A 26815-nucleotide genomic window follows, 5' to 3' on the forward strand; every position below is an offset into this window, starting at 1 on the left:
GTGCAAAGTTATGTATATAGCTAAGTGTATGCTTCAAATACTTCAGTGTTGTTTTATTTTTGAATTTACCTCTATATACAATGCAAAGAGAATTCACAGGGTTTCAAGCAATATTGTGTCATGGAGGGAAAAGAAGGAAATGCTTGATTTATATCACAGCACAATAATGCAAAATGCCATAAAACTTGCTCCTGATATTATGCAAGTTCCCATTGAATATATATACATACATGAAGGATGGCTTTACAGTAGCAATATCTTTGGATCTTTTAGTTATATTTGGGTTGTATTTTTGAATGTACTCATTACAAGTTTTGAAAAATTTATGAGGCCCTGAAAGTTAAAACAAAATTTAATAATTAAGAGGTAGGGTGATGAAATTTGAACTGAAAACTTGTAAACAGTCATGTGATGCGATCAAGCAAAATCAGTCGGAACTCGGAAATATTGATTTTGAGATATAGCCAAACTAAGGAAATATTCCCGTTTGTTTCCTTTTTTTTTGGAAACCCTTTAATTGCTCATATCTTTGGAACTGGTTGTTCAATTTCAATGGGGTTTTCTGCAAATTGCAGCTTTGTAAATACTTTTTACGGAAACTGAAATTTAATATTTCCGAGTTCCGACTGATTTTGCTTGATCGCACCACATATGTATCGCTTGTCCCTGCATGTGTTAAATAGGAGTGGGTATAGTAAATTGTTATTGGGCTATTCCAGATGTATTCCGCACCCACCCTATGGAAGACACTTAAAAAAAATACAATTCCAGCTGGAATTGAGATGTGTCTAGAATTCCAGCAGTCATTTTTAGCAAAGATTCCGGCTGGAGGGTATGGAAGACATTGAGATTAGGTGAAACTCCGGCTGCTAAAATAAAGCGAAAAAAACAAGAGTGGGGATTGTGAAAGGCCATGATGTGCCTATGGAAGACATTCACATTTCTTAATATTCCGGCTGGAAAATGGTCAAAAATGCTCCAATTCCAACAGAATCTTCACTTATGATCACCATCTCGATTAACCTATGAATGACATTTACTTGAATTCTGGCTGGAAACAAAAAATGTTCCAATTCCAGCTGGAACCCTATGGAATTAAGACATTTACGTGAATTCCGGCTGGCCATATTAAACATATTACCACAATTTCGGCAGTGTCTTCCATGGGGTTTTCCTGACATGTGAATTCCGGCTGTCAATTTAGCCCCGAATTCCGGAAGTGTCTTCCATAGGGAGGGGGGGGGTGCGGAATACATCGGGAATAGCCCATTGGGTGCTTGTCATGCTAATATGGATAGCTCTCTATTTGGTAGAAACTGCCTGGTCTGCAGTACAATGTATGTGCGTCAAAATTATATTTTATCTTATATTCTATTACAGAATTGTAGTTCTTGCCATTTTGTGTACCCTATTTTTGATACCTTTGTAGTAGATTGGTTTATGTTCACGGTTTGGTTTGTGTTCACGGTTCTCTTATTTTGAAAATATTATATACATGTATATGTTTATTTTAAGTTTATAGTTATAGGTTTAACATTAAGTTTTTCCTTATTTTGAAAATAGTATACCGTAAAAATTCACCTGATGGTGCATATGTGACACGATCAAGGGAAATGAGTCGGATGTCGCTAATATTGATTTTGAGATATTGCCAAAGAAAGCGTTAAAATTCTTTTGTTTTATATTGTTTTCAGCGATTGATAAATTGACGTAACTTCACAAAGAAAAGTCGTATCAACATGGGGTTTTCAGTTTCTGAAAGCTCTAAATGTCCTCTTTAGAAACCTGTGTAAAACTCATTTTCGACCAGGGCCGACATGTGACTCATTCCCCTTGATCATGTCACATATGTGACCGTTCCGACAAAACCAGGAACACTCAGTCCCAAGGTCAAATACCATGAAAAAAAGAATTCCAAAATTTGATTTTTTAATTTTTTATGGGAATGTCATCTTTAAAGGCCTATAACTCAAAAACATGCCTGGGGTCTTGTTCCGGGTTTTGCTGGAGCTGGTCACATATGGGCTCCATTGACATAACTGATATATTAAACTGGCAGTTATGTTCATATCAGTTTAATAGTTTGAAATTTGAAATTATTAAGTATGTTCAGAGTTTTGAGCACCAAATAAAGTAGGGTTTTTCTTTTTAGGATGTGTTTATGAAAATGTGTGAGCGAAGACAATCATTTGCCAAAAGATATGATTGTTGAAGTCTGTCCATTGAAAGAAATGGATAAAGATTGGACAGAAATACAGAGGATATAAGACCAAGAAATTAACATACTAAAAAAAGGGGGTAACTTTGGCATCTTTTGCTGCAGGGGTGTGAGAGTTCAGATTAAAATCTGAATTCAGATTTTTTGATCTTGATTTTTATCTATTTTCTGCACTTCCTCTGTACAAAAGTATAGGAGCTTTCCAAATTTCAGACTTTTTCAGATTTTTTCAGATTTTTTTATCTGTGGTCACTCACACCCCTGTTGCTGGTCACTTTTTAATGGTCTGTATACAACAAAACTTGGGTATATCTACTGTCTTCTTAAGGGAGTGAAGATCATATCTGGAATAGCCCAATGTTTCATGTAGGGCTATTCCATTTAAAATCTACACTCCCCCTGATTTTGGAAATATCTGCCACCACAGGGGGAGTATGAATTTCAAATGGAATTAACATATTAGCAGTTCCAGTTGAAACTCACCCTCCCTCAGGGGAAGATTTGGGTTGAATGTTTCACAGAGGGTGTATGAAATTCAAATGGAGCTGCCTAATGTGCTCATTCAATTGAAATCCATACTCCCCTGTGGAAGATTTTGGAAATATCTTCCACAGGGGGGGTATGTTTTTTTAAATGGAATAGCCCAAATTTGGTTTCATTTCAATCATGTACTTGAAACTTAATTACAATATTTTAGAAAGTGTGTACTTTGACAACCTTGTTATGAATAGGTATTGATGCTCAGGCAACCAAAACTGTGCAAAACTGTGTGTAACTTTAATATTAGGCCAAAAAAAAAAAGGGTTCGTCTCAAAGCTTGCGCGCGCGTTTGTAAAATCCCACGATTTGACAAAAAACAAATGCAGAATTTTTTTTTATTTCAAAAAAATTTTTTTATAGTTTTTTCCAGAAAAAAATCGGCAAAATACCATGAAAAAAGTCGGGAATAAAAAAAAAAAAAATTGCATTTCGCATTTGTTTTTAAATTTCTCGTGAGCTTTGAGACAAACCAGTATGCAAATTCAAATTTCTCAGGTCATTGTGTTGCATTATTTAGGCATACAGGGTGTTTCGGAGGAAATATACAGCGATTTCCCAAAAATTCATGATACTGGTGTTTGTAATACTTGCATGATACTGATTAATTGTTATTTTCTTGACAACTTGGTATATTCTGTTTGCATGATCACATACACAAATAGCCCTTAATGGTAAAAGACGATATTCTCTTCCCTGGTAGTTGACAAAAATATATACATAAACATTAATAGAGTAATGATTTTTTATTCAACTGCAGGCAGCATAATATATTAATGAAATGTATACATGTGAAAACATAGTGTTAATAAATATGGTATCGTCTTCCAATATGTGATTGTTTTAAGTTTCATTATTTAGCGTTTGGTAACAGTGAATTTGAAATAATTAGGTTTTAGTATACAGCTAATCAAGGATTTCACCAGTTGGTATGTCCCTCCATAACAAAAAGGTCACCTTTCTTGGGAAAATGTCGTAAAAAATGTTTCAAAGTAGGTCCAAATAAAATTAAAAATTAAGAAAGGGGCCATTAAGGGATCGATCTGGAATGAGCGTTTTAACCGTTTCGACAGTATGTTTTGTGGGACATGAGAGCACATCTGACATATCGAATTGCATTCTGAATACGCAGAATGTCTTTCTGATATAAATTAAGTTTCATTTTTTTGAAATTCACGATATAATACAAATTTTATGACAAATTATTAAAATTTGATATTTTTCACATTTTTGATAACAGTCCTCGAAGTAAATTTTATAAATCTAATGATATATTCTTAAGGTGTAGGCTATGTAGCTGGGAGGAAAAGCCGGCGATCAATTGAAAATTTCGACCTTTCATATTGAAGATATGGATTTTTTTCCCAAAAGACCTAATTTATTTTCGTGTTTTGGGGAAAAAATCCATATCTTCAATACGAAAGGTCAAAATTTTCAATTGATCGTCGGCTTTTCATCCTACATACACTTCAAGTATAAATCATCAGATTTATAAAGTACTGTTAAATATCAAAAATATCATTTTTTAATGATTTGCCATTAAATGTGTATTACATTGCGAATTTCAAAAAATCACAAAATTGTTTGATATCAGAAGGACATTCTTCGTATTCAGAATGCAATTCGATATGTCTGATGTGCTCTAATGTCCCAAAATAAATACTGTCCAAACGTTCATACCCAATCCCTTAAGCAGTTCAAATTGGCCCGAAAACATCGATTTTTAAGGGGTTAAGTCTGTACCCTGTAGGCCTATTATGTTACAAGGTTTAGGCCTACTTTTTGTATTTATTATTTTATTGAGATAGTGGGTACCCAACAAAAACACGAATGTTTTGAAAACATTTTGTAAGCGTATTTTAGACACGTTTTTGTTTTATTCAACATGTTTTAATAATATTTAAATATCGGGTTATATAAAGGTCCATGAAACGTTTTATATGAAAAAAAGCGCTACTGAATAATGTCAAAATGTTATTGTATAATATTTTTGGCAAACATTTTTGTAAAACTATTTTGTAAAATGTTTTTGGAACGTTCTTAGAACGTTTTACAAAATGTATACCCTTTAAATAACCCGACAGTAAAACGTTTTTCATAAAACGTTTTGTGTCTGAGGCATCAGTCTAGTAAGAAGAAAGAAACACCATAAGTAATAGCACCCACACATTGATTACATTTGTACATGATTATGCAGTTTATTCATTAAAGACAAATATGTATAACATTATATACAAATATCATTTTTTGATAATTAATGACTTCAAACAAAGAGGCATTAAAGACGTGAAAATACGATGATGCAAGCACTTATATTAAACATTACGTGTGGCAATGTCGTAAAAACTTCAAAGCAGAAAGACACATGAAAAAAATTACTGGTCAATCTTTCACCTGTTTTATCCAATCAATAGGTGAAAGATTAGGATCACGTATAAAGCCCTATATACAACCAGTGATTTTGTGTTTTTCACGGGCCTTTTCTGCCGCGATTTTTAAGGCACTGTCCACGGAATGAACTCATTGTCCGTTGTTCTCAACAATTTCCTTGGTTTTTCTTGTACGTCCTATCCAAATCGTGGGAACATGTCCATTGCAATTCATCCTAATTGTCAACATGAGACGGATAAGATAGCCAGGCAAAAATGAGACACGAGTCAAGCCAAAATGAGAGAGTCCGGCATTTGGTTGCAACCTCGTCAAATACACACTTAAAACTACGGGGTCAAAAAATGACCCAAACGGGGTCATTTTTGACCCCAGCATAGTTATCAACTAAACACCATACCACTAACGGGGTCATTTTGACCCCATTGGTCGGGGACATTGCAATGACTACGTATTTGGGTCAAATAGTAACCCCATTGGGGTCAAAATATTACCACATTTCGGGGTCAAATGAAATGACCCTTCAAAAGGTTGCCTTATTGGGTTACTTAATGACCTCATTTCGGGGTCAAATGAAATGACCCATTTGAAAGGGTTGTTTTATAGGGTTACTCAATAACCACATTTAGGGGTTGTTTAGTAGGCCTATGGTCATGCTGGTCCCACCAGGACATAAGTGTGTTTCTGCACAGAGAAAGCATTACATAAACAGCAAACTGCAAAATGCATCTGTGTATCACACTCACACACAGTCAGTCATCGCCTATGACAGTTCACGTATTATAAGCTTACATGATATAAGCTTAACAACTGCAGCCAAGACACCAGCCACGACAGCATGAAATTGGAATGAATCTGCGTGCATAGACAAGGGTCTATGCATCCTTACAGTCTCACTTTTCAACTAACTTTTCATATTCCATCATGCAGACAAGCACACACGACAATCCGCTGAGCTGCACAATCAGAACAAATATGGCGCTGATGTGACCACGTGAGCCGATGCACACCGTGTGTGCAAATAGTTCGAAATGCAAGTCATTATAAAGTTGACAAATTGGGTAACTTCGGTCAAAAAATGAGTTTTATTTATTAATCAACAAACATTAATTGCAGCTCATGTTTAAACTCATTTATGAATTGAGATTTTCAAAGCGGAAGATTGAAACTGATATCAATGCGCGACGGTATCGGCAAAATGACCACTAAGTTTTTGACCACGTTCGTCGTGGCTAAAATGACCTCGTGAATGTGGTCAAATTAAAACAGTACAACCGCCTTGACGGGTCAAAACAACCCCAAACGTGGTCAATTCAAAATGACCACGGAAAATATAACCCCGTAGTTTTTAGTGTGTAGGGGAAAGTGGGGTAATGCCGGACTGTGGGGAATCCCGGACACGTCGATTGCAGCTAAACGGAGAAGGGTGGCACTATTATACTACCTTAGGGTATTAGCTACCTCAAGGTGTACCTCACGTGTACTACTACCAGCGCTTTGGGTCTCGTCTTTCTTTGTGAAAATTACGAAAAAACAGAAATTGTCATTTTTTTTTTTTTTTCTGAACAGTGATTTATTAGCTGGGTGACAGTTAAAGCGACAAGGGACACAGATTAAGTATGGCTGAAAATTATGTTTGATACTTGATTGTTAGCTGGATGTATGAGTTCTGGTATCTTAAAAATGGATTAGTAGAACAAGCACTGAAAAAATAAATCGAGACCGTGAGGGGTAATCCCGGACACACATGCGTCTCTATACAGATGGGGTAGGCCTAATGCCGGACACTTGTTATTTCGAAAATATAGACGACAACAACAACAGCCCCCATAGTTGCATGCTTGAGGTAACAGAAGTACCTAATAGGCCTACATTCAGGGGATTATCATCCTACTCCACTTTCCCTCTTAGCAACAATCATGTGTCCGGGATTACCCCGTGTCCGGCATTACCCCGTCATTTTTTTTCATTCTGTTTTTTAATTATAACTTATTAACTATAGATGTTGAGTTATTAAAAACTGGTTACTAGTTAGAACATTACTCCTACTTTGCATTGATATGATTTTCACTGATGAACTTTATTTAATCTTGCACCTGTGTAGCCTTAACGAAAGGTGCCCGGGATTACCCCACTTTCCCCTAGTCCCAGTCTGAGACAAAAATCGTCTCAGGTCCCAGTACACAAATGGCTAGGTAAGGGCCTTTTTTTGCATTCACTCTGCCAGATAACTGCTAAATCAGTGACCGCTCACCCCGAGAAAATATTTGGGGCTATCGTATGAGGCCCCCAGTAGGCCTACCAGGAATTGCTCTCGAGGTAACAGAAATATACAATCCTAGTACAACCGGGAAATTTCGGTCTTTGCCCCCGAAATTTATTTTAACTTGCTTTTGAATTTAACAGTAGAAATAATAGAAAAAATGATATATTTAATGATAAAACAAAAACGGGATATTCAATTTCAAATCTGCCATACCCCTGTTGAAGGGCAATTCCGTTTGAAATCCACACTCCCCCTGTGGAAGATTTAAGAAATGTCTTCCAAAGAGGGAGTGTGTACGTGTTTCAAACATATTGGTCAGTAAACTTCAATTTGAAATACTCCCTCCTGTTGTGAAGGCATTATACAGGGGGACCAGTATGGGATTCAATATAATTAACCCTAGCCAATTCCATTTGAAAAAACATACTCCCTCTGTGGAAGTCTTTACTTAAATCTTTCACAATGACAGGGGTAGCGTGGATTTCAAATGGAATTGCCCTTCAACAGGGAGTTGTATTGGCAACCTTCTTCAAATATCACCAAAATATCAAATTTCGGAAAAATGCCCCAAAATTTAATACAAACATGAACCTTCCAAAATAAACGCACATTTGCACTTGGTGACCCGGTCATTACCTGGCGCTGTGATTTGGGATTCCTCGTCGCTTTCTCTCTCTCTAGTTACCAGTACTTTGCCCTTACCCCAGCCCTTAAATTAGAGTCCGAAGTTTATCGTTTTCTAAAATACATTTTCCGTGTTGTGATCCGTGTTTGTAAATCCATGTTTTATGAATAAAGCTTAAAATGTATAAACAATGATTATGAATGATATTAATGTTACAATAAAGTGTTCAATATCGCGATCAATATGCTCTGATTGCAATATTCTCACGATAATAAGCCGACTGTTACAATGTTTGGCTGGATAGGGGGTTCATGCCTTGGTAATATACCTTTATTTCGAAATTATTAAACAGATTTTTATAATAAAATTGACACACACAAACAACTCAAGATTGTTTATAACATTCATTTCTCTTATCTTTTAACTATTTTTGTCACGTCATACAAAAATGTCAGTTTCCGTGTTGTACTTCCGATTCCGTGATTTTTTCCGTTTTCCGTAAAACGGCAAAAATTATCGTTAAGAATCATAATCAGTGTCAAGAATATCCATGCTGCACCGTATAAAAATGAAATTAAATCGTTGTAATCGAATTGCCTGGTCAAAACAGGAAATCAAACTATTCATGAGAATAGCAGCCAATCTATGATCAGTTATTGACAGCACCTACGTCAGCTACCAACAGGAAGCAGCCGACGTCAAAGGTCAAAGCTGGTCATTCAATTTGAGAAAGTGCTGTGTTACAGCACGAAACGTCATGAGGTATGTTAACATCACCTTTATTTGGATTTGTTTGAGAACATTTTAATATAAAGCAGCCAATCTTACTTTACCCGTAATTAATAAACGACATGACATGATAAGTTTTGATAACTGCTCACGAGTATAAAAAGAGCATCCGGAAAAACATGAAACAATAACATACCGTAAAAACTCGATAGCATAATGTGCTTACTATCGAGCGCTTTTGAAAACATGAAATTGTACCAAAGTCCGGCGCTTTTTTTCCAACTGAGCTAATGGGGTTGAGACAGACATGTGCAGGTTTACTTCTCGAATATAGCTATGTGCCAATGGTGTAGGCCTATTGATGAATTGCTCAAAACCCTTTACACTTTTGTGGATGGGGCTCTTTATGTTTGCATATTTTAAAAGCGCTCGATAGTAAGCACATATGCTAACTATCGAGTTTTTACGGTAATTGCAGATAGCTAGGGCTTTACTGTATTTTGATATGGAAAGTACTGACAGTTAATTAGTCAGTTCCCAATTGCAGTATTAACGATTCAGTAGCTTGAGACCTAATAGAAGGTATAGTTTCGGAATCGGTCGGAACCTACACTCTTAGAAAAAGTTCCAATTAGAACCAAAACCGGTTCTATAGCTGTCCTTTTTGTAGAACCTTAAATAGTTCTATAAATAACCAAATAGGTTCTGCCATGTTCAGATAGGTATGAAAAAGGTTCGGTAAAGGCCAGAAAGAACTATTTTGGGGTTCTTTCAGTTTCTTAGAACCCACTGAACATGCTGAACCGGAGCGAACCCCAACGTTCCGGCATATAGAACCCCTAAAATCTTGTTTCTACAACTTGTATAAAGTAAATTTTCCGGGATCAAACTGCTGGTAGCCTAATTAACCAAAAATCGTATTGTGCTAACTACTTTAAAATAAAACAGGACAGAAATATATTATTCTGGAAAAATGAAAGTACAGTTCCCTGATATAATTATAGTTCTTTAAAAGCGCAATCAGTTCGTGAATAACACTTTTTAGCGTTTTGGTACCGTACACATTTGGGGTGACATTATTAGTATGATTAATTATAAAAACATACCGAAAAAAGTCTATATAAGGCCAAAAAAAAAACAAGTTTGTTTCCTGTAGCGCGAATTTCGTTTTTGATGGCTTATTTTGCGCATTTGAATTTTCACCTATACAAAGAAAATAAACCCCCCAAAAACCGGGAAAATAGCAACAACAAAAAATAATAATAAAATAATATAAAACACTACTGGAGTAAACATTTACACATTACACAACAAACGAACATAGTAAAAACTACTGCAGGTGCTAATGAAGAAATATGATTTTTTTTTGTGTCGGAGAGACCCGCTGTAAATTTCCATTCCAATTTGCAGTGAAAAGTGTATTTTTTATCCATTTCAAGACATGGATAAAAAAACAACACGTATTTCGCATTTGACTTTTTAGACCAGCTACAGGAAACAAACATTTTTGTTGGCCTAATCACGCCATTTTCTACAGGAATTTATGTATATATTTCCAAATAGGCTATAATATACCTTTGGTAAAGATACCACACCATCAAAATAGGCAAAATATAAAGCTCTGATATACAGCAATAACATATCAACTAAACCCAATTAACGTTACTGGTCCCTGAATTAATTTGCAAATATCTAACTCATCATTATTTATGGGGAATTCACTTTTGGACAAAAAATCTCGCGTTCGTTTTATCGCCATTTTGCTCTAAAAATGTCGCGTTTCCCTTTTCCGTCAAATTTCAACAGGAATTTAAAATTTTGTTTTCCCCTTTTTTCTACAAACACATTCGGGCCACAGTTTTTCGAAAAAAAAGGTGCTCCTCCTAAATTCCCCTGCTGTATAATATTGACCGATCCCTTATGCCTACTTGGAATATATACTGTGATTGACGGGTTACAATTATTGTATAGGGATAAAGAAGATTTTTACTTTACAGATGATGATAATGTATCACATAGAGAATGAACGAATTAGAAAATAAACAATTATTTACAGGAAAATATACAATTACGTAGAATTTCTTAGCACTTACAGTTACTTAATTTTACATAAATAAATAAAATATATATTTTTCAACGTACATACAAATTACAAACGGCAATTATATCTACATTTATTACAAATAGCATTGTTCAAAATAGTAAACATATTTCAAAATCATTTGCGATAATCCTAAATAACAAAGAGTCAAGGATATAATAGGCTAAGTTTGCATTGACCATGGAATTAAGTAGCGCGCCTGCTGAATTTATAGTCGATCGCTTTTGCAGAAAAACAATCGCGCGCATGCTCAGTATATGCAAAAGTAAAGTTGTGTGCGAGTCGCTTTTCTGCAAACCTATCGACAATAGATTCTTTTAGCTGGACAAGTCTTGTTGGTCTTCTGAACAAACAAAATCAATGTATTATATCAATGATTATTTCCCCCCGCTATAATTGATCAAGAATGGTATCCATTAAATCTGAGAGGCGAAAACTAAAGAGGCGTATTCAGCATTTGCCCAATTATTCGGAAAATTTGTAAAAATCATCCCAAGTAAGTTTTTGCACCTTTGACAGTAGCAATATAACATAGCTGTTTACTAAGTCGAAAGCTATGTATTAAAGACAAAATAAGACTTGAAATTGTAATATCTCTACTTGAAGTAGAGAAATTAGCTACAGGTATTTGAATGGGCCTTCAATTTTGTCAATTGCTGTTTTTGCCAAATTTGTAATAAATGACATGTTATTTTAATGACTTATCCTTTACTTTTAAGCAACTTGTAATTTTTTGTACACTTTCGTTGGGATCACCGAATCAGTCCGAATGGGCTTTTTAAAGCTTTGTGATATCGAAAATAAAATTGGATGGGTTAATTTACTACTACTGTGGATTTTGATAATTAAAATTTACTCGTACTTGAGATTTCTGGCAGTGTTAAATAGAAGCTAATAGAAATCTGACAATTGTTTCAAAGGCAGGCAATTTGATTTAAGTGAAGCAATGGGTGTCTTTACTTTTTAAAATAATAATAATAACAGGCCGGTAGCCGAGGAATTGCATTGGCTGCGACCCCCCCCCCCCTTAAAAAGAAATGGGCATGTTTTTCTATGGACTGTGTTGAAATTACAAAGAAATAATTGCCCAGAAAAGTTCCATTTTAAGGGGGGTTAAGTCCACTTTATGCCTATAGCAAATTATTTTGGAAAAAGTCCACAATTCGGAAATTTTGTACTCCACCAAATATCTATAAAAATAAAAAAAAAAAAAAAAAAGAGAAGAAAAAATCAATAAATAAAATCAAATAAAAATTAACATTAAAAAAAAATTAATAAATTAAAAAGTAAAAAAAAATAATAAAAAATAAAAAAAAATAGATAAATAAATAAATAAATAAATAAATAAATAAATAAATAAATAAATAAATAAATAAATAAATAAATAAATTGATTAACTAATAAATTAAATCAATAAAGAAAGTGCTCAACGACACCCCTTGCTCCACCTCTGACGTATTATGTTGGCATATAATGCCGTATAGAAATAAACAATATACGTGTTTCCTCTTTGGCATATAGAAGAAATGAATCATACAAAACATGTCAAAACTGTATAAAATAATATAATAAACATTTGATACGTGTATATTAATATCGTGTAAGCATAATATATTTATGAATGGGCAAAATTCTCAATATGGCTAGTAGGCCCTATATATATATATACAATAAGAAAGTTCACGATTAGTTGGTCCTGCAACGTCACATTGTGACATCTAAATTATGAGCACCCTGAACTCGGTAAAACTACATTACCATGATTACTTGCTCAATTGCACATCTTGTGTAGGCCTACCCGTTCCATTTCGTTATATTTTTATTTGAATAAATATGACCTTAATTTCCCCCACAGGAGTGGTGTAGATTTCTTTATGACATTGGAGGGATGGGGTTGGAATTTTTTTAAAAAGTTTATTGAAGTCAGCACCTTTTGACGACAGAATAAGTTACTGGTAGGCCTACCAATGTTCGCGAAGCGCGGGAAAATTTTGCGATATTGAAGTAAAAGTGGTGAAATATGCGTGCGAAGCGCGCTAAAATGCACTTTTTAAGCTAAAATGACCAAATGGAGGGAGGGTAGATGATTGTATGGACCATCCCCCTATCAAAATATTGGGGGGATTTATCCCCCATCGTCCGGGATCTACGCCTATGACAGGGGGTGCATATTTCAAATGGAGTCACCTATTTTGGTATCCCCTATTTGAAATTCACACTTCCCTGTGCATGTCTTCCATAGGTTGCGTTTATTATGCATACCGCAATCCTACTTAGTAAAATAAATACTGATTACGTCATTTAGCGTCATTCAGCAGTTGGAATTACAAAAAATGTATCATGCTTGTATCCCAAAAATATTTTTGAAATTGTACCATAATGGTATTTTCCCCAAAATGTGAATTCCCATTTAAATTCTAGCCTGGGAATTTCCAAATTTTAAGGTAAGCAATGACGTGTCTTCTTTAGCGGGTGCAGTTAATTTCCTGAATAGCCCATTCATGAATGTGCCAGAATATTGAGATATTCCACGACACTTACGGTCAAGTTTTTCACAAAAATTGATGAAGTCAAATCATTGATTTGACTTCATCGATTTTGTAATGTTTGTTCAAGTGTAGATTAATAAAATACTTAGTTTTGCTAATACTATTAATCACTGGTGATTAGTTATATCACTCTTATTTGTTTTAGCACCACCCTTAAGCCAACCACTTTGTACGCCAAGTTGAGAATATTGCCCTTTTCAAATAAATAAAAAGCACACTTTATACGGCCCCAGGTACCGGTGGTTTTTGCTTCTCGCTATTGAAACTGCTGCTAAAACAACACCTGTTCTTTCTCCTGCCAGGCGCGAATTTAATATCATCGGCTACCAGGTCTATCGTGCTGGTATACACGTTGCTCACTGTATCGTCTTCTTTCTTCTGTAACTCCCTGAATAATAGAGAAAAAAAAATGTGACGTGTCATGTCAAAAACAGACACTTTTGGGCACGTTGTCAAGTTTGAGGTTTTACATATCTTAAATATAGAGATATACTGCTCCACAACGCCGTTTTCCCCAATGACATCGGACATTCCTAAGCAAAGATATTGAGTTCATAAGTTATGGTATTATAAAATTGGAAATTGAGATATCGGCCTTTATAATATTATTGACAATGTTGCGAGTAGGAATTACCTTGAAAAATGTCTCAAAAAATACAAGATGCCAGTTATATTCCGGTCTGAAACTATCAGACAATATTTTAAACATTAATAACATCACAAATTCGCAACAAACCCAAATTTGTCCCAAAATAACCCCCGGGCAGATTTATTGCTATTTCGCTATTTACGATCCTGCCCAAAAGTGTCTCCTTTCGACATGACACGTCACAAATGTTGATAAAAAATATCACTATAAGATCTATATCTTTGTAGTTATCGCATAGTGGCGAATATCGTCCAGCTATAAACCGTACGCGTCACTTTGTATTATTCCAACTACAGAGGGAGACATAATCAGACATTGCCGATTTATTACAGTGAAAAAACATTTTTTTGCGAGTAGGAATTACCTTGAAAAATGTCTCAAAAATACAAGATGCCAGTTATATTCCGGTCTGAAACTATCAGACAGTATTTTAAACATTAATAACATCACAAATTCGCAACAAACCCAAATTTGTCCCAAAATAACCCCCGGGCAGATTTATTGCTATTTCTCTATTTACGATCCTGCCCAAAAGTGTCTCCTTTCGACATGACACGTGACATGATATAAAAAATATCACTATAAGATCTATATCTTTGTAGTTATCGCATAGTGGCGAATATCGTCCAGCTATAAACCGTACGCGTCACTTTGTATTATTCCAACTACAGAGGGAGACATAATCAGACATTGCCGATTTATTACAGTGAAAAAACATTTTTTTTGCATTGGTCTCGCTCAGCGAATCACGTAAAGCGCTTCACGTGTTAGCTAGTATAGGGAGTCGAAGGTTTACGGTAGGTTGTTAATCGGCTTTATGTTGAAACCACAAATACGACTTTTTTTTTATTGCCGCTATTTTATCTATAGACCACTGCGGAGTGCTGGAACACCAGACAAAGTTAACGGCTATCATTGAAAAAAACAAAACAAACACAAGATAATATAATATAGCAACGTAGTGATTAAAAAGGAATGGCGCCCCCTTTATTTCTATTTCATGCACTTCGTACACGGCATGTAAACTTTCATCAACATAAAAGACTTTCTAAGAACGTATAGATTTACGTAATAATAGTTTTACTCTGTTAACACAATGTTTATAGCAATTCAACGTTTTTGAAAAATAAAACATTGGTACGTAAACAAGTTCATCAGGATTGTCAATAGAATTCATTTTGTAAAATTTCGTGTGAACAAATCCAATCGACTATAAAGTAAAATTGTGTTAAACATACCTACAATATTCGTTTCGTGCTACATCATTTTATCCAATAATCAATTGGATTTGTTCGCACATTTTACAAATGATAAAACATGGGTATTTTATTTAATGTTAATAAGGCCGTATAAAATTAATGTTTTGGTTCTCGTCTAGAGGATTTTCATGAATTGATGAGGGAGGGAGGTGTTTTTTTTGTTTTTGTTTTTTTTAATGTAAAATTAGCATTGTCAGTAGTTTTCGGTCTTCTCCAACAGTGCTCGAGGAGGAAACGATGAGGCCTTTTTTTTTTTTCAAATGTGAGATTCTGAGGATAAACCCCTAGAGTACCACAAAAAGACTTGGAAGTGATGCTTGTTCTCTAATAAACTTATTTATATGTATGAAGATTTCATAAATCATTCCAAAGTCTAAAAAATTGAAAAATCTATAAAAAAAAAAAAAAATCTGACAAATCCCAGAAATTGAGGAGGGAGGGGACGAGAACCAAAATATTAATTTTACACGGCCTAAGTAACACTCTTTTACCTCGCCAATTTCCCAAAGGCCTCGAAGATATTTGATCCACTTTTAGCACTAGCTTCGATGAATAACGCATAATGCTCCTAAAATATGAGAAAAATTTGAAATAAATGATTCAAATTATTACAATACACCATTTTGGAATTAATTCCTCAGAGCCTTTGCAAATGAAATCGAGAATACGTCGATGCGCACACCGTTACTGCAATTTAAGGGTGGTCTTAACCCTGGAATTATGGACACTTACGGGCTTCATAACTGCTAAATTATTAGTCTAAAGAATATAAAAGTATACATTTTTAGACTGGAAATGACTTGCTGAATTCATCTGTGAGGTCCAATTTGGGCCAAAATGCTCATTTTGGAGAAAATCCCAAAAACGGGTTTTTGGCCCAAATTTTTCGTGCAACGTAACAAAAAAATTGTTAATTATTAATTTTTAAAAACTAGATAAAAATATCTAGGACCGTTTTTTCATTTTTTTAAATTTTGACCAACTTCACCAAAAATATTTGAAATTTTTTTTTATTAATTATTAAAAACTAGATAAAAGTATCTAAGGACCGTTTTTTTATTTTTTTCAATTTTGACCAACTTTGAGAAATTTGCACCAAAAATGGTCAAAAAATGCAAAATTGTCAAAAAAATCATAAAAAAGCCTGATTTTCGCCCAAATTTCAAATATTTTTGGTGAAGTTGGTCAAAATTTAAAAAATGAAAAAACGGTCCTAGATATTTTTATCTAGTTTTTAAAAATTAATAAAAATTAATAAAAAATTTTGGCCTAAATTGGACCTCACAGATGAATTCATCAAGTCATTTCCATTCTAAAAATGTATACTTTTATATTCTTTAAACTAATAATTTAGCAGTTATGAGGCCCGAAAGTTTTCATAATTCCAGGGTTAAGACCAACCTTAAAGTGCGAAGTAACGATGTGCGCATTGACGAAGACGTACTTTGCAAAGAATTCTGGGTATTACCGCAAGTGAATTAGAATTGACCTTTTCGGTAAATCCCATTTAGACCCAAGATGTCGTCATTTGGCGTCAATGCGCAGTAACAATGTCCGCTAAACGATGTGCGCATCGGCGAATTTTGAGCATATATCAAATTGACAATAACTGTTAATTTTGTTTCACCCTATAGGCATTACATTACTACGTTATAGACCCATTTTAATACATTTTAACCAATTAGTCGTAACATCTCTGGTCCTCAAAGAAATTCTTATCTGTCCATGAGATAATCCCTTTAGGCATAATCCCTTTAGGCCTAAATCAGATGACCTTGTAGTCCTACGCACTGAACAAGAGTACAGTGCGTAGGAGACCCTGACAGACCCTTACCAGCCCCCTCCTGGACGCGAGAAACTGGAACCAGTTCCAGTCCAGCTTTCCAGAAACTGACCTTCCTCTGAGGTAATTAGTTGTCAAATACTGACAGTTCATAAGAGGTTTCATACTAACGAGTTAAATGGTTGAACTAATTATTACCACGCCCTTCAGCTAACACGTTGGTGAAATATGATAAAATGTTTAAGGAGTCTGTTAGCGTAATAGAATTGCAAAGATATTTGCCATGGTTACCTGTGCAAGCCTGAGTGCTGACTGTCGTGGTACCTGCCTGTCACTGATCAAATCATCTTTGTTACCCACCAACATGATTGTAGATTGGTCGTCTACCTCCTAAGAAGAAATCAAACAACAATACTGTGCTTAACAAAGCCCCCAAATTAAGCTGGATATTCTGTCATCTGGGGTACAACTTATCATGCTGTTAATTCCATATAAGATCCTCTCACACTATATGATTCTAAACAGGGATCAGAGTCAGAGTCGTTGCCCTGAGTTGAACATTTTCCTCAAAGTATATATCTCCAAAATACTATATTAATTTCTGTCTCTTTTGTTTGTGCCCTATTCCACATTCGCCCTCTCTGTTTTTCTCTCTCCCATTTTTCTTCATATTATATATCGTTTTCTTATTTAACATACCAGAAACCTATTACTTTAGGGAATTCTATGAAAATCATAGGATTTTTCTTTGTTCTTCTTTCTGGACGGGCCACCAGGGGGCTATTCCAGTTGAAATCCATGCAACCTCTATGGGACACATGACCATAATCTTCTACACAGGGGGTGTAGATTTCAAATGGAGTCACCCATTTAGCTGTGTAGAAGATTAAGGGACTGTATGGTTTTCAACTGGATTGTTTGATCATTTATTAAATTATTTATAATGTTCAACTATAGACGAATCCAACGAGCCAAGTCATGGTCAGGATTTGGTCGGCCATCTTTGGGTAGCCGCTAGCACCAACCTGGTATTTTGAGCGCCCCATTGTGCAAATAAAAGCCGCCTAACACCTAGAGAAGATGCAAGGACGAGGAGGGTTAATAGAATAATATATACAATAGAGATAATTCCGCAGGTAATCCCGTCGCATCTATTCATACATAGTCCTTTTGTTCGCAAGTTCATCCATTTGTAGCGTTTGATATGGTGTAGTTAATCCGATTATTATGTCACTTCAACAGCGAATAGACCATGTAGAAGCTGTGTGTGTTTTGCCGAAGGGAATTATAGGGCCTATTGTGCTGTAAACTTTAATCATTCTTTTGTCTACCTGTGTTTTCGCGGAAGGTGTAAAACGGGTAATGGAATGCAGTTTAAAATTTCCGCCAAGGCCGAATCATTTCACATTTTGGGTGCATTGTAGCCGACGGCTACCCAACTAAAGGCTGCTAGTCAGGTGTAGGAATGCGTGGATTTGGATTCGTCTATAGATCTGGACAATACGAACAACTATCATACTAATACATGTATTTTTAGTTATTTGTAAGATAGATTTTAGTTTCTTTATCAACTTATTCATCTTTTTCTGCTTTTTTTATGGTAATTTTTATTCCAGAAACTGTTGAGGCGCTATTTACATTTATTTTAGCCAAATGTTATTCCTTACATTTCATGATAAAAAGTATTTTGAAAATTTCCTTGCTATTTGTTACTATTGTTCTGATGTTATAATGTCATCATAACAGTGTCTACCCCTTTGTAATGATGAAAACGCAATTTAAGATAAATAGCGCCACCATTGTTCACCTGTTCTTAAAAATGACGTGATTTTACACGCCATCAAACAATGGAGTAACCCGATGTTACGAAATCTTCATAAAGCCTGTGCATGTTTGTGGGAATGACTTACCCTTATGCTAGCAATCCATTCTTTGACGCTAAGGAATGACTTCTCACATGACAAATCATATAATAAGAGAACACCGTCGGCTTTCCTGAAGTAAGCGTGTGGAATGCTACGAAACCTGAATGAACACAATCATTTTGGACATAAAAATAGACGTTTAGACAAAACATTATAAATTGTGTAGAAAAGATTTTGAACATCAAATGAGATTTGAGACAAACTTTCAAATTAAAGGACACTCCAAACTTTTTATTGGATGTAGATTATTCGATGAACAAATCTACGTTGTTTAACCTATTCCCATTGTTTAAGTTCTAACGAATGATTAATGACGTAAAATCGATAATATATTTCTACCAGATATTCTACGTAACATATTTTACGTAGAATACTCGAGTTTTGGGGTTGGGCCTAAGCCCCAAGAAGGAAGAAATTACCCGCAGAAATTACAACCTCGTATCTTTTTGTATAAGAATAGAAGTTATAACACTTCAATAGACACACCATTATAACTACGTCGAAAAGATTTTGAATATGAGAGATCAGATTTGAGACAAACTATTAAATTAACGGACCCTGCAGACTATTGGATGTAGATTATTTCATGTAACATATCTACGTTATTTTTTATCTATTCCTATTCTATTTCCAGTAATGTTTAAGTTCTAACGAATGTTTAATGACGTAAATCGAATTATATTTCTACCAGATATTCTACATAACATGCATAACATAACATACGTCGAATACTCGGGAGTCTGTGGCGGCGTATAAGCACTATAGGGTTAGGCCTAAGCACAAAGACGGAAGAAATTACAATCTCGTATATTACTACACTGTTAAAATGCTGTTTAAAAGTTAAAACAAAAATTTAGACTGGTGAACTGAACAACCTGTTGCCTACAATATTTAAAAAGGTTTGTAAGATGAAAGTAATTTAAATTAAACTTCAACACTACTTTTTTTTTATCGCTTACCGGGAGCGCTTTCGAGGAACTTCCTCGTCGTCAGCCGATGTTGTTTAAGAGTTTAAGTTTAATTATTGTTAAACAACTCCTGTTTGGTTCACAGGGTTGTTTAAGCTTTTAAACAGCGTTTAAACAGTGTATGTACGTTTTATATGTATGTCGCATATATTCACATATTTAGACTTGTGTCATTATCACACCGACACGTACCTTTCTTGACCGGCTGTATCCCAGATCTGAAGCGACACCACGTTGTTATCGATCACTAATGATTTCATATGAAATCCGATTTCTGAAAAAAGGGGAAAACATGAAATGAAATAATCATGTGCACCAAGTGGGTCTGATTCGTTATGTACCCTGATACTACGAAATGAGTATAAAGTCGCAAGTTTGTAGTTTCGAGACGCCCTGGCTACTGCATTGGTGTTTGTTTCACACGCACCTGTTCAAGCCAGTAGCATGTCTATTATGTCCTTTGTGAATGGCACAGTGGGCCATTCACGAAGGACATACTGCTGGCGTGTACATGTGCGCGGCAAACAAAGAACATCAATTCGGTATGTCTTGAAACTACCAACCTGCGACTTTACGCTCATTTCGTGGTATTATATTTTGCTATACACCAGTGAAATAATCCGGAGTTGTGCTACATGTATGAGTGACAAACAACATTAATGTTACTCTTTGTTGTACCTCTGGTCGAACGAATTCGGTAAGCTAAAAGGAGGTAATTAAAATGCATTTACGGGAGTCGATGCGTTAATTTATTTTGTATCTCACAACATTTATCACATTTTCTTGATTTGTTTTAAATCAAAATGACCTTACCTAATAGGGGATTAGGAATACTAGTTCTTATTTTTAAACTCCTCCTAATATAATATTTAAATTAACAAATTTATATTATACAAAAAAAAGTTGTATAAAGTTTAAACAAAATTAAAAGTTTCAAATTTTCCTGAATTTCAGCCTTATACTAAGTTTCAAAGTTGTGGCGTTTTCTGTTAGATTATAGGAATATTGAGTTTATTGACATCGCTCGCGATCAGGTCCACGACCCTTAATGCTCTGCGTGCTAGCCATAGGCTTTAACATAAAAAGTCCCAAGTTTTGAGATATTTTCTCAAAATATCAAGAGCTATCTAAAGAACCACTGAACCAATACTAAGCTTGTTTGTACTCATTTTAATGCATTTTTCATGCTGATTCCAAATATGGTAATGAAAAATTACAATTCTGAAATTTTTGAAATTTTGATTTTTTTTTTTTTTTTAAATTTTTTTTTTTAATTTGTCGTCTGCAGTCGACACCCGCGTAGAGAGAGTTAAATCAGTCCTGACACGTATCAAGCTTCAATTCAGAAAGTCAATTCTAAACTTAATTATTTTCGCCCTTGGTTCTTTTCTCGTGCCTTATTCACCGGCCGTCATTTGGTTTCCAATATCCCCGAGGTAGTGAGCTTACCGATTGTAACCTGTGTGTTGAATGTAAAGGTATTATGACAAAATCTTTGGATGAAACTTGTTTTGCCGACTCCTGAATCACCACACATTACGATCTTAAAGCACCTGTCTGGCGTTCGAAGCTGTAAAAACTGAAAAATAAAAAGATAGCAATAATTATTAGATGGTTTAGCAACGTTAATTGTAATGTTATTACGTATAACTTATACATCACCTGATGCAGAATGCATGTTTGTTTGTTTTTTGTTTGTTGTTTTGTCATGCAGCTGAAATTATCGGGGGAGATAACGCTGACGAACCTTTAAACAGGTCAAAGTGACCTGTAGGTCGCCATAGATAGCGAGTCGGGACAATTTTACAGAATAGTCAAGTGCTGCCTACATTATGACGTTACCAGAATTGCCATAATCATGCTAATCGGAACCGACTGTTACGAGGTCTTTATCCTAATGACATCTGCTCCGTATTTTCCAGATGACCCACGGGAAGAGCGGATTTGATTTGATATTCTTTTATCCTGTGGAGATTTTGAACCAGGGACCTCTTGCCCCAAAGGCAAAGACCTTACACAGTGTGCTGCCACTAGCTAGTTCTTTATACAACTTATTTATAAAAAGAATATTATAATTTTGGATGCACATCAGAACTGCGAGGATAGGTTTACCAAAAATCCAATCACTACCACATGCTTGAGGCTACATGTTTCACAGTTGCAACTTTGGTTCATCCAATTCACAGATTGGTCTGTCTTATTGTCCAGGTGTCTTGTCTTATACACGGCAAAAATAGCAAACACTTAATAAACACTTTAACACGTTAATGGCTAAAGCTTGCACAGTGAAGGCCGCGGAAGTGTTAATTTATTAACACTAAAACGCGTGAAAAATATAAAGATGTTATTATCGTAATTCTTATTGTCACATTAAATACACCCGTCCCCTGTTGCACATTTGATCTAGCCTAGTTATTCTACCCATTTATCAAATTTCCTGAACCTGGATATCGATGAAGCTATATCCCATGTATAACTGGCGTGTGTCATTGTATTTATGCGCCAGAATAGTCTGCAACAGGCCCCTAGGCTTAATAGTCTGACTTGTAAGTAATGATGTAATTCAGTAGTCAGAACGTGGCAGTATATGGCACACTTTAAATCAATATAAAATGACAGGTCTCCTTACCAGTTGCTACATGCTCCGGCATCGACCGCTTGTTATTTGTAATTTTAACATGATATTTTCTTATTTATGAATTATGTATTGAAATATTTATTTTGATCTTCTTTGTGATATTTGACTAGAGCTTTATCGTATTTAACGCCATTTAAGAAATTTACACTGAATATTGTAATGTAGGGCCTATAGGCTACTAAATTACATTATACAAATATATACTGCCATGAGAGGTTCTGGTTAAAACTATGGGCCCGAGGTGAGATCAATAGTACTACACTCTTGTTCCGGCAGTTAACAGTCGCCAAGTATAAGAAGAAAAGTTTAAGATTTTTAAACAATTAATGTTCAAAGGCGTGATTTTGCGCTTAATCTGCAAAGTTTAACGTATGTTAAAAGAGCGTATAAAGGTGGTTATTTTTTGTTACGTTAAAAGGCGTTAAACTGTGTAATGTTTAGTGGAATTGTACTTTACCTGTTTAACGATACATCTCGCGCCACGGAATTTTAACCAATTATTGTTTAAAATGACAAAAGCAAATGGCGGCCACGAGTGAATGCTGGTCGTGCTGCTTATGGTATCCTGAAACTTCGTTCAAATAGGTAGGTTTGAGTCAATCAGGTTGCACCAAACTCGAGATTCGTTTGATAAGTTATGCATAGACATCATTGAGGATGGATATTGATGCGTTCATTTGCTAGATTTAACAACGTCATTGGGATTGACATTCTAGCGTACTGTACTGTACTGTTCTACGTGCACGGTACATGTATATCACCAATGTGTGTACCGCGATGTTCAGTTTTGGGCATACGCACAATAGCTTACAATGTAGACGAGATGCATTGAAGTATCGGTATGCTGGATACCGTATCGAGTGTGTGAATTTATTAGCGTTGATGTATTGTATTTTAGCATTGTATCGTAATGCATGCGAGAGAGAAAGGCTATAGATTTTAATTTTTTACTCGGATACATTGCCCGGATACATAGCGGGTTGAACTGATAAAAAATCAATACTTTATGCATGAAATTGTATTTTGAACGAATCTCACAGTTGACCAAGATCTGATGACTTCAAATCTATCATGAATTATGTTTCAGTATAAAATTAAAAAAAAAAGAAAGAAAGAAAGTCCCAATCATAATTAAATCCAATACAACCATTGATTAAGCAGTTGTATTTCTTAAACAATCCTTAGATAAAATAGAACATATAAATCATTATCTGTTTAGAGTTATTAAGCAAATATTGATTAAAAGACCTTAAACAACCTAGTTGGTTAAGCACTTAAACTTGAAGCTGGTTAAAGTGCTATATGCATTTATTGGTTAAAAGTTTTAACCAACTATTGATTTGAGCCTTAAACAACAAGAAAATTAAGGGCCCTTAACCAATATTTCGACGAGAGGACCACGTAACTAACACGAGTTTAAGATTGATTAAGATTGTTTAAGACTTTTTTAATTGGCGAAATAAGAGTGTATTTTCCTGAGGGGCGCAGCCCCGAAGGAAAATAGTATTAATTGATCTCAACGAGGGACCATAGTTTTAACCAGAACTTCGAATAAAGGCAGTATATATTTGTTTTATATACTTCATTAATATGTTCTTTGTTCATTGATTTGTTAAAAGAAAATTATTTGACGTTTTGACTCTCCCGCTTCTATCCTGAGTGAACAGCACGGCTAATTTAAGCACAACCTACCCTTCAAAAAATCGAATAGCCTAAAATCGGGCTAACCAATTACAGCAGCGCGAAATGACGCTATGGCAGTTTCGCGTGCGTGAACTGTTCCGTCGCATCGAATGCGCGCACGCGGAAGGCATGGTCAAAGTACTATTTACGGCTTGGAGGTACTATTTACGGCTCATCCGGGACATTGAAAATACTATTTACGGCTTAGAGGTACTATTTACGGATAGGAGTACTGATGGTAGAACTATTTTTGGTCATGTGATCCACTTTTAACCAATCAATGAACAAGAATATATTAATGAAGTATATAATACCTTATGTTGATAGCATTATTTTATACTGAGTGAGACTTTTAGGAAATCAACGCAACACATTTCAATCATTTTGCTTTCAATATTACCAGGTAATATAACACAATAATGAAGCTAACAAAATAGTTTACTATTTCCCTGCACCTGATTCCTTGTTGCCAAAGCAAATGCGCTAGCAATGTAGATTTACCGCAGCCCGGATCTACATGCAGAGTAACCTTTTATGGATGACCAAAAACAAACCTGATCTTATCCAAGGTAAAAATCTAAATATCTGTTTATAGCTTTCAATTTTTACACTTTACAATACTTTCATTTCGGGAAATTAGTTTCTTGTGTTTGTTTTCCACATTTTCAAAGTGATATTTAACTTTTTTTTAAATCCCAGTCTGCAATTTACCTATAGGTATCAGCCCATTTATGCTAAAACGTGTTTTCGCATCATTAAATCATGTAAGCAAAACATTATGATGTGGCTGGCCAATGATTTGACCAAAATTGCACATATGAGGCCCACTTGTTACATGTGAGGTTTTTACATTTGACCTTTGGAATTACATAAAAGTTTTTCCCGCCCAGCATAACAAAAAGTGGAAATTTCCGTAATTTTGGGTTTTTACTGGAGGGAAACAGGGGGGACAAGAGTTCTGACTGGGGGTCATTCCCCCCCCCCCCCGGTGCCGCCACTGACTAGCACATACATACCTGCATCTGTTGATCACATTCGCAATCACTATAACTACTGACTCGACTCATCTGCATAACACCGACCCTGCGAGATTCCACCGGGTAGTTGTCCTCCACCATAGATTCGTATTTTTCTCTGTGGATAATACAAGGAAACCAGATTTAGAAATTATCTTTGGATTTTCTAATTATTTGTACCAATTAATATTTAAATTAAATATAGCTTTATATGACAATATAAGGGTTGAGTACTTTACTGTTGTGACGATAATTCATTTGCATAATTGAATATGGATCATTGTGTCTTAAGCCATGAAACCCGGATTCTCCACCACGTATTATGAAGCTAAATTGGGGAATTAGTCCAAGGGAAAAGCAGAGCAAGGTACTGGATTTGGAGTCCCATCAATGAGCGGGAAAGGGATTGAATAACACGAAATGAACCAAATGACATAGAAATACGTTTAAAGCGCCAGGTAAAAATCTGGAAAATATCACGCCGTTAAGGCACAACGATACATATTCAATTATGCAAATGTATTATTCTGTCGGTCCGTGCCACGTCACTTCCGGTTGATGATGCGACTCACGGTCGAGTGAAAACAAGTCCCTGATTCGATTTTTGTTGATGATTTCTGTCATTGGTGTTATGTAAATTTCGATCGCAAATTGTCAGTGGAATCAAACAACCGTTTCTTAGTCTTCAGAGTGGAAGAAAATTACTTGATTTACCGTTTATATACTGACAAACTTAAAATTAAATTCCATGGTCGAGTGTTGTTTTTTCCGAAATTGAATGTCACTCCAACAACATCGCTATGTAGCCTCCTTCACAGCCGGTTTCTGTTGTTCATAACAAACCGTGAGCCACATGCAGTTTGGGCCCAAGACTAGAGATAGCCCGGATGTTGGACCGACAGAATTGTCACAAGTTTATATAGGCTACTGACTGTTTCTCTGTTATTCTTCTGTGATTTGTCTACCACCTTGATCACCGACTTTTACAAAACTGGTATTGTTGTCACGATTCAAGTGAAAAAAAATTGTCAGCTTCGGTAAAATGGTTTAACTTTTTGATATCACTTCTGGGGGATTTGGAATCTGTGGCTCTCGAACATCTGTGCCTACATTTGTGTTAGTGGTTTACTAGTTTGCTTACGTCAAGTTGGTATACCTTGCTTATTCTTTTCAGTTATACATGCACAACTTTTTAATATTACCAATAATACTTCAAAGTTTGGATTACAAACTTTATGGTATTCTTCAATTCTCTTTATCCAAAGAATTGAAACAAATATGTTCACTTCCCCGGGGGGGTACTCAGTACAAATGACCATACGGGGACGTGCCGCAAACATGGGTAGCATTTTCAGCCTTCTGGTATATCAATGACCCCTTTTTCAAAGCCTATTTTGGTAAAAATAGCCCAATTTTTCCATAATCTAGCCAAAATTTTCCCAAAATTTTGGGAAAATTAGTAAAAACTAAGACAATTTTGG

The 26815-nt window shown here is 35.3% G+C and overlaps 1 protein-coding gene across 1 annotated transcript in view; it reads right to left on the minus strand.

Moving 5' to 3' along the window:
- Positions 1-12258: 12258 nt before the first annotated feature.
- Positions 12259-26815, minus strand: part of LOC140138747 (uncharacterized) — a 157404-nt gene continuing 142847 nt past the window's right edge. Inside the window, exons 10-16 of the mRNA XM_072160508.1 lie at positions 25335-25452; positions 21447-21576; positions 20190-20271; positions 19015-19129; positions 17396-17494; positions 15813-15889; positions 12259-13801 (exon numbers count right to left, since the gene is read on the minus strand). Coding sequence (XP_072016609.1) covers positions 13633-13801; positions 15813-15889; positions 17396-17494; positions 19015-19129; positions 20190-20271; positions 21447-21576; positions 25335-25452 — 790 coding nt within the window. The 3' untranslated portion in view covers positions 12259-13632. The remainder of the gene's footprint in view (positions 13802-15812; positions 15890-17395; positions 17495-19014; positions 19130-20189; positions 20272-21446; positions 21577-25334; positions 25453-26815) is intronic.

Source organism: Amphiura filiformis, chromosome 18 (genome assembly GCF_039555335.1).
Source record: "Amphiura filiformis chromosome 18, Afil_fr2py, whole genome shotgun sequence".
In the NCBI taxonomy this organism is placed as follows: Eukaryota; Metazoa; Echinodermata; class Ophiuroidea; order Amphilepidida; family Amphiuridae; genus Amphiura; species Amphiura filiformis.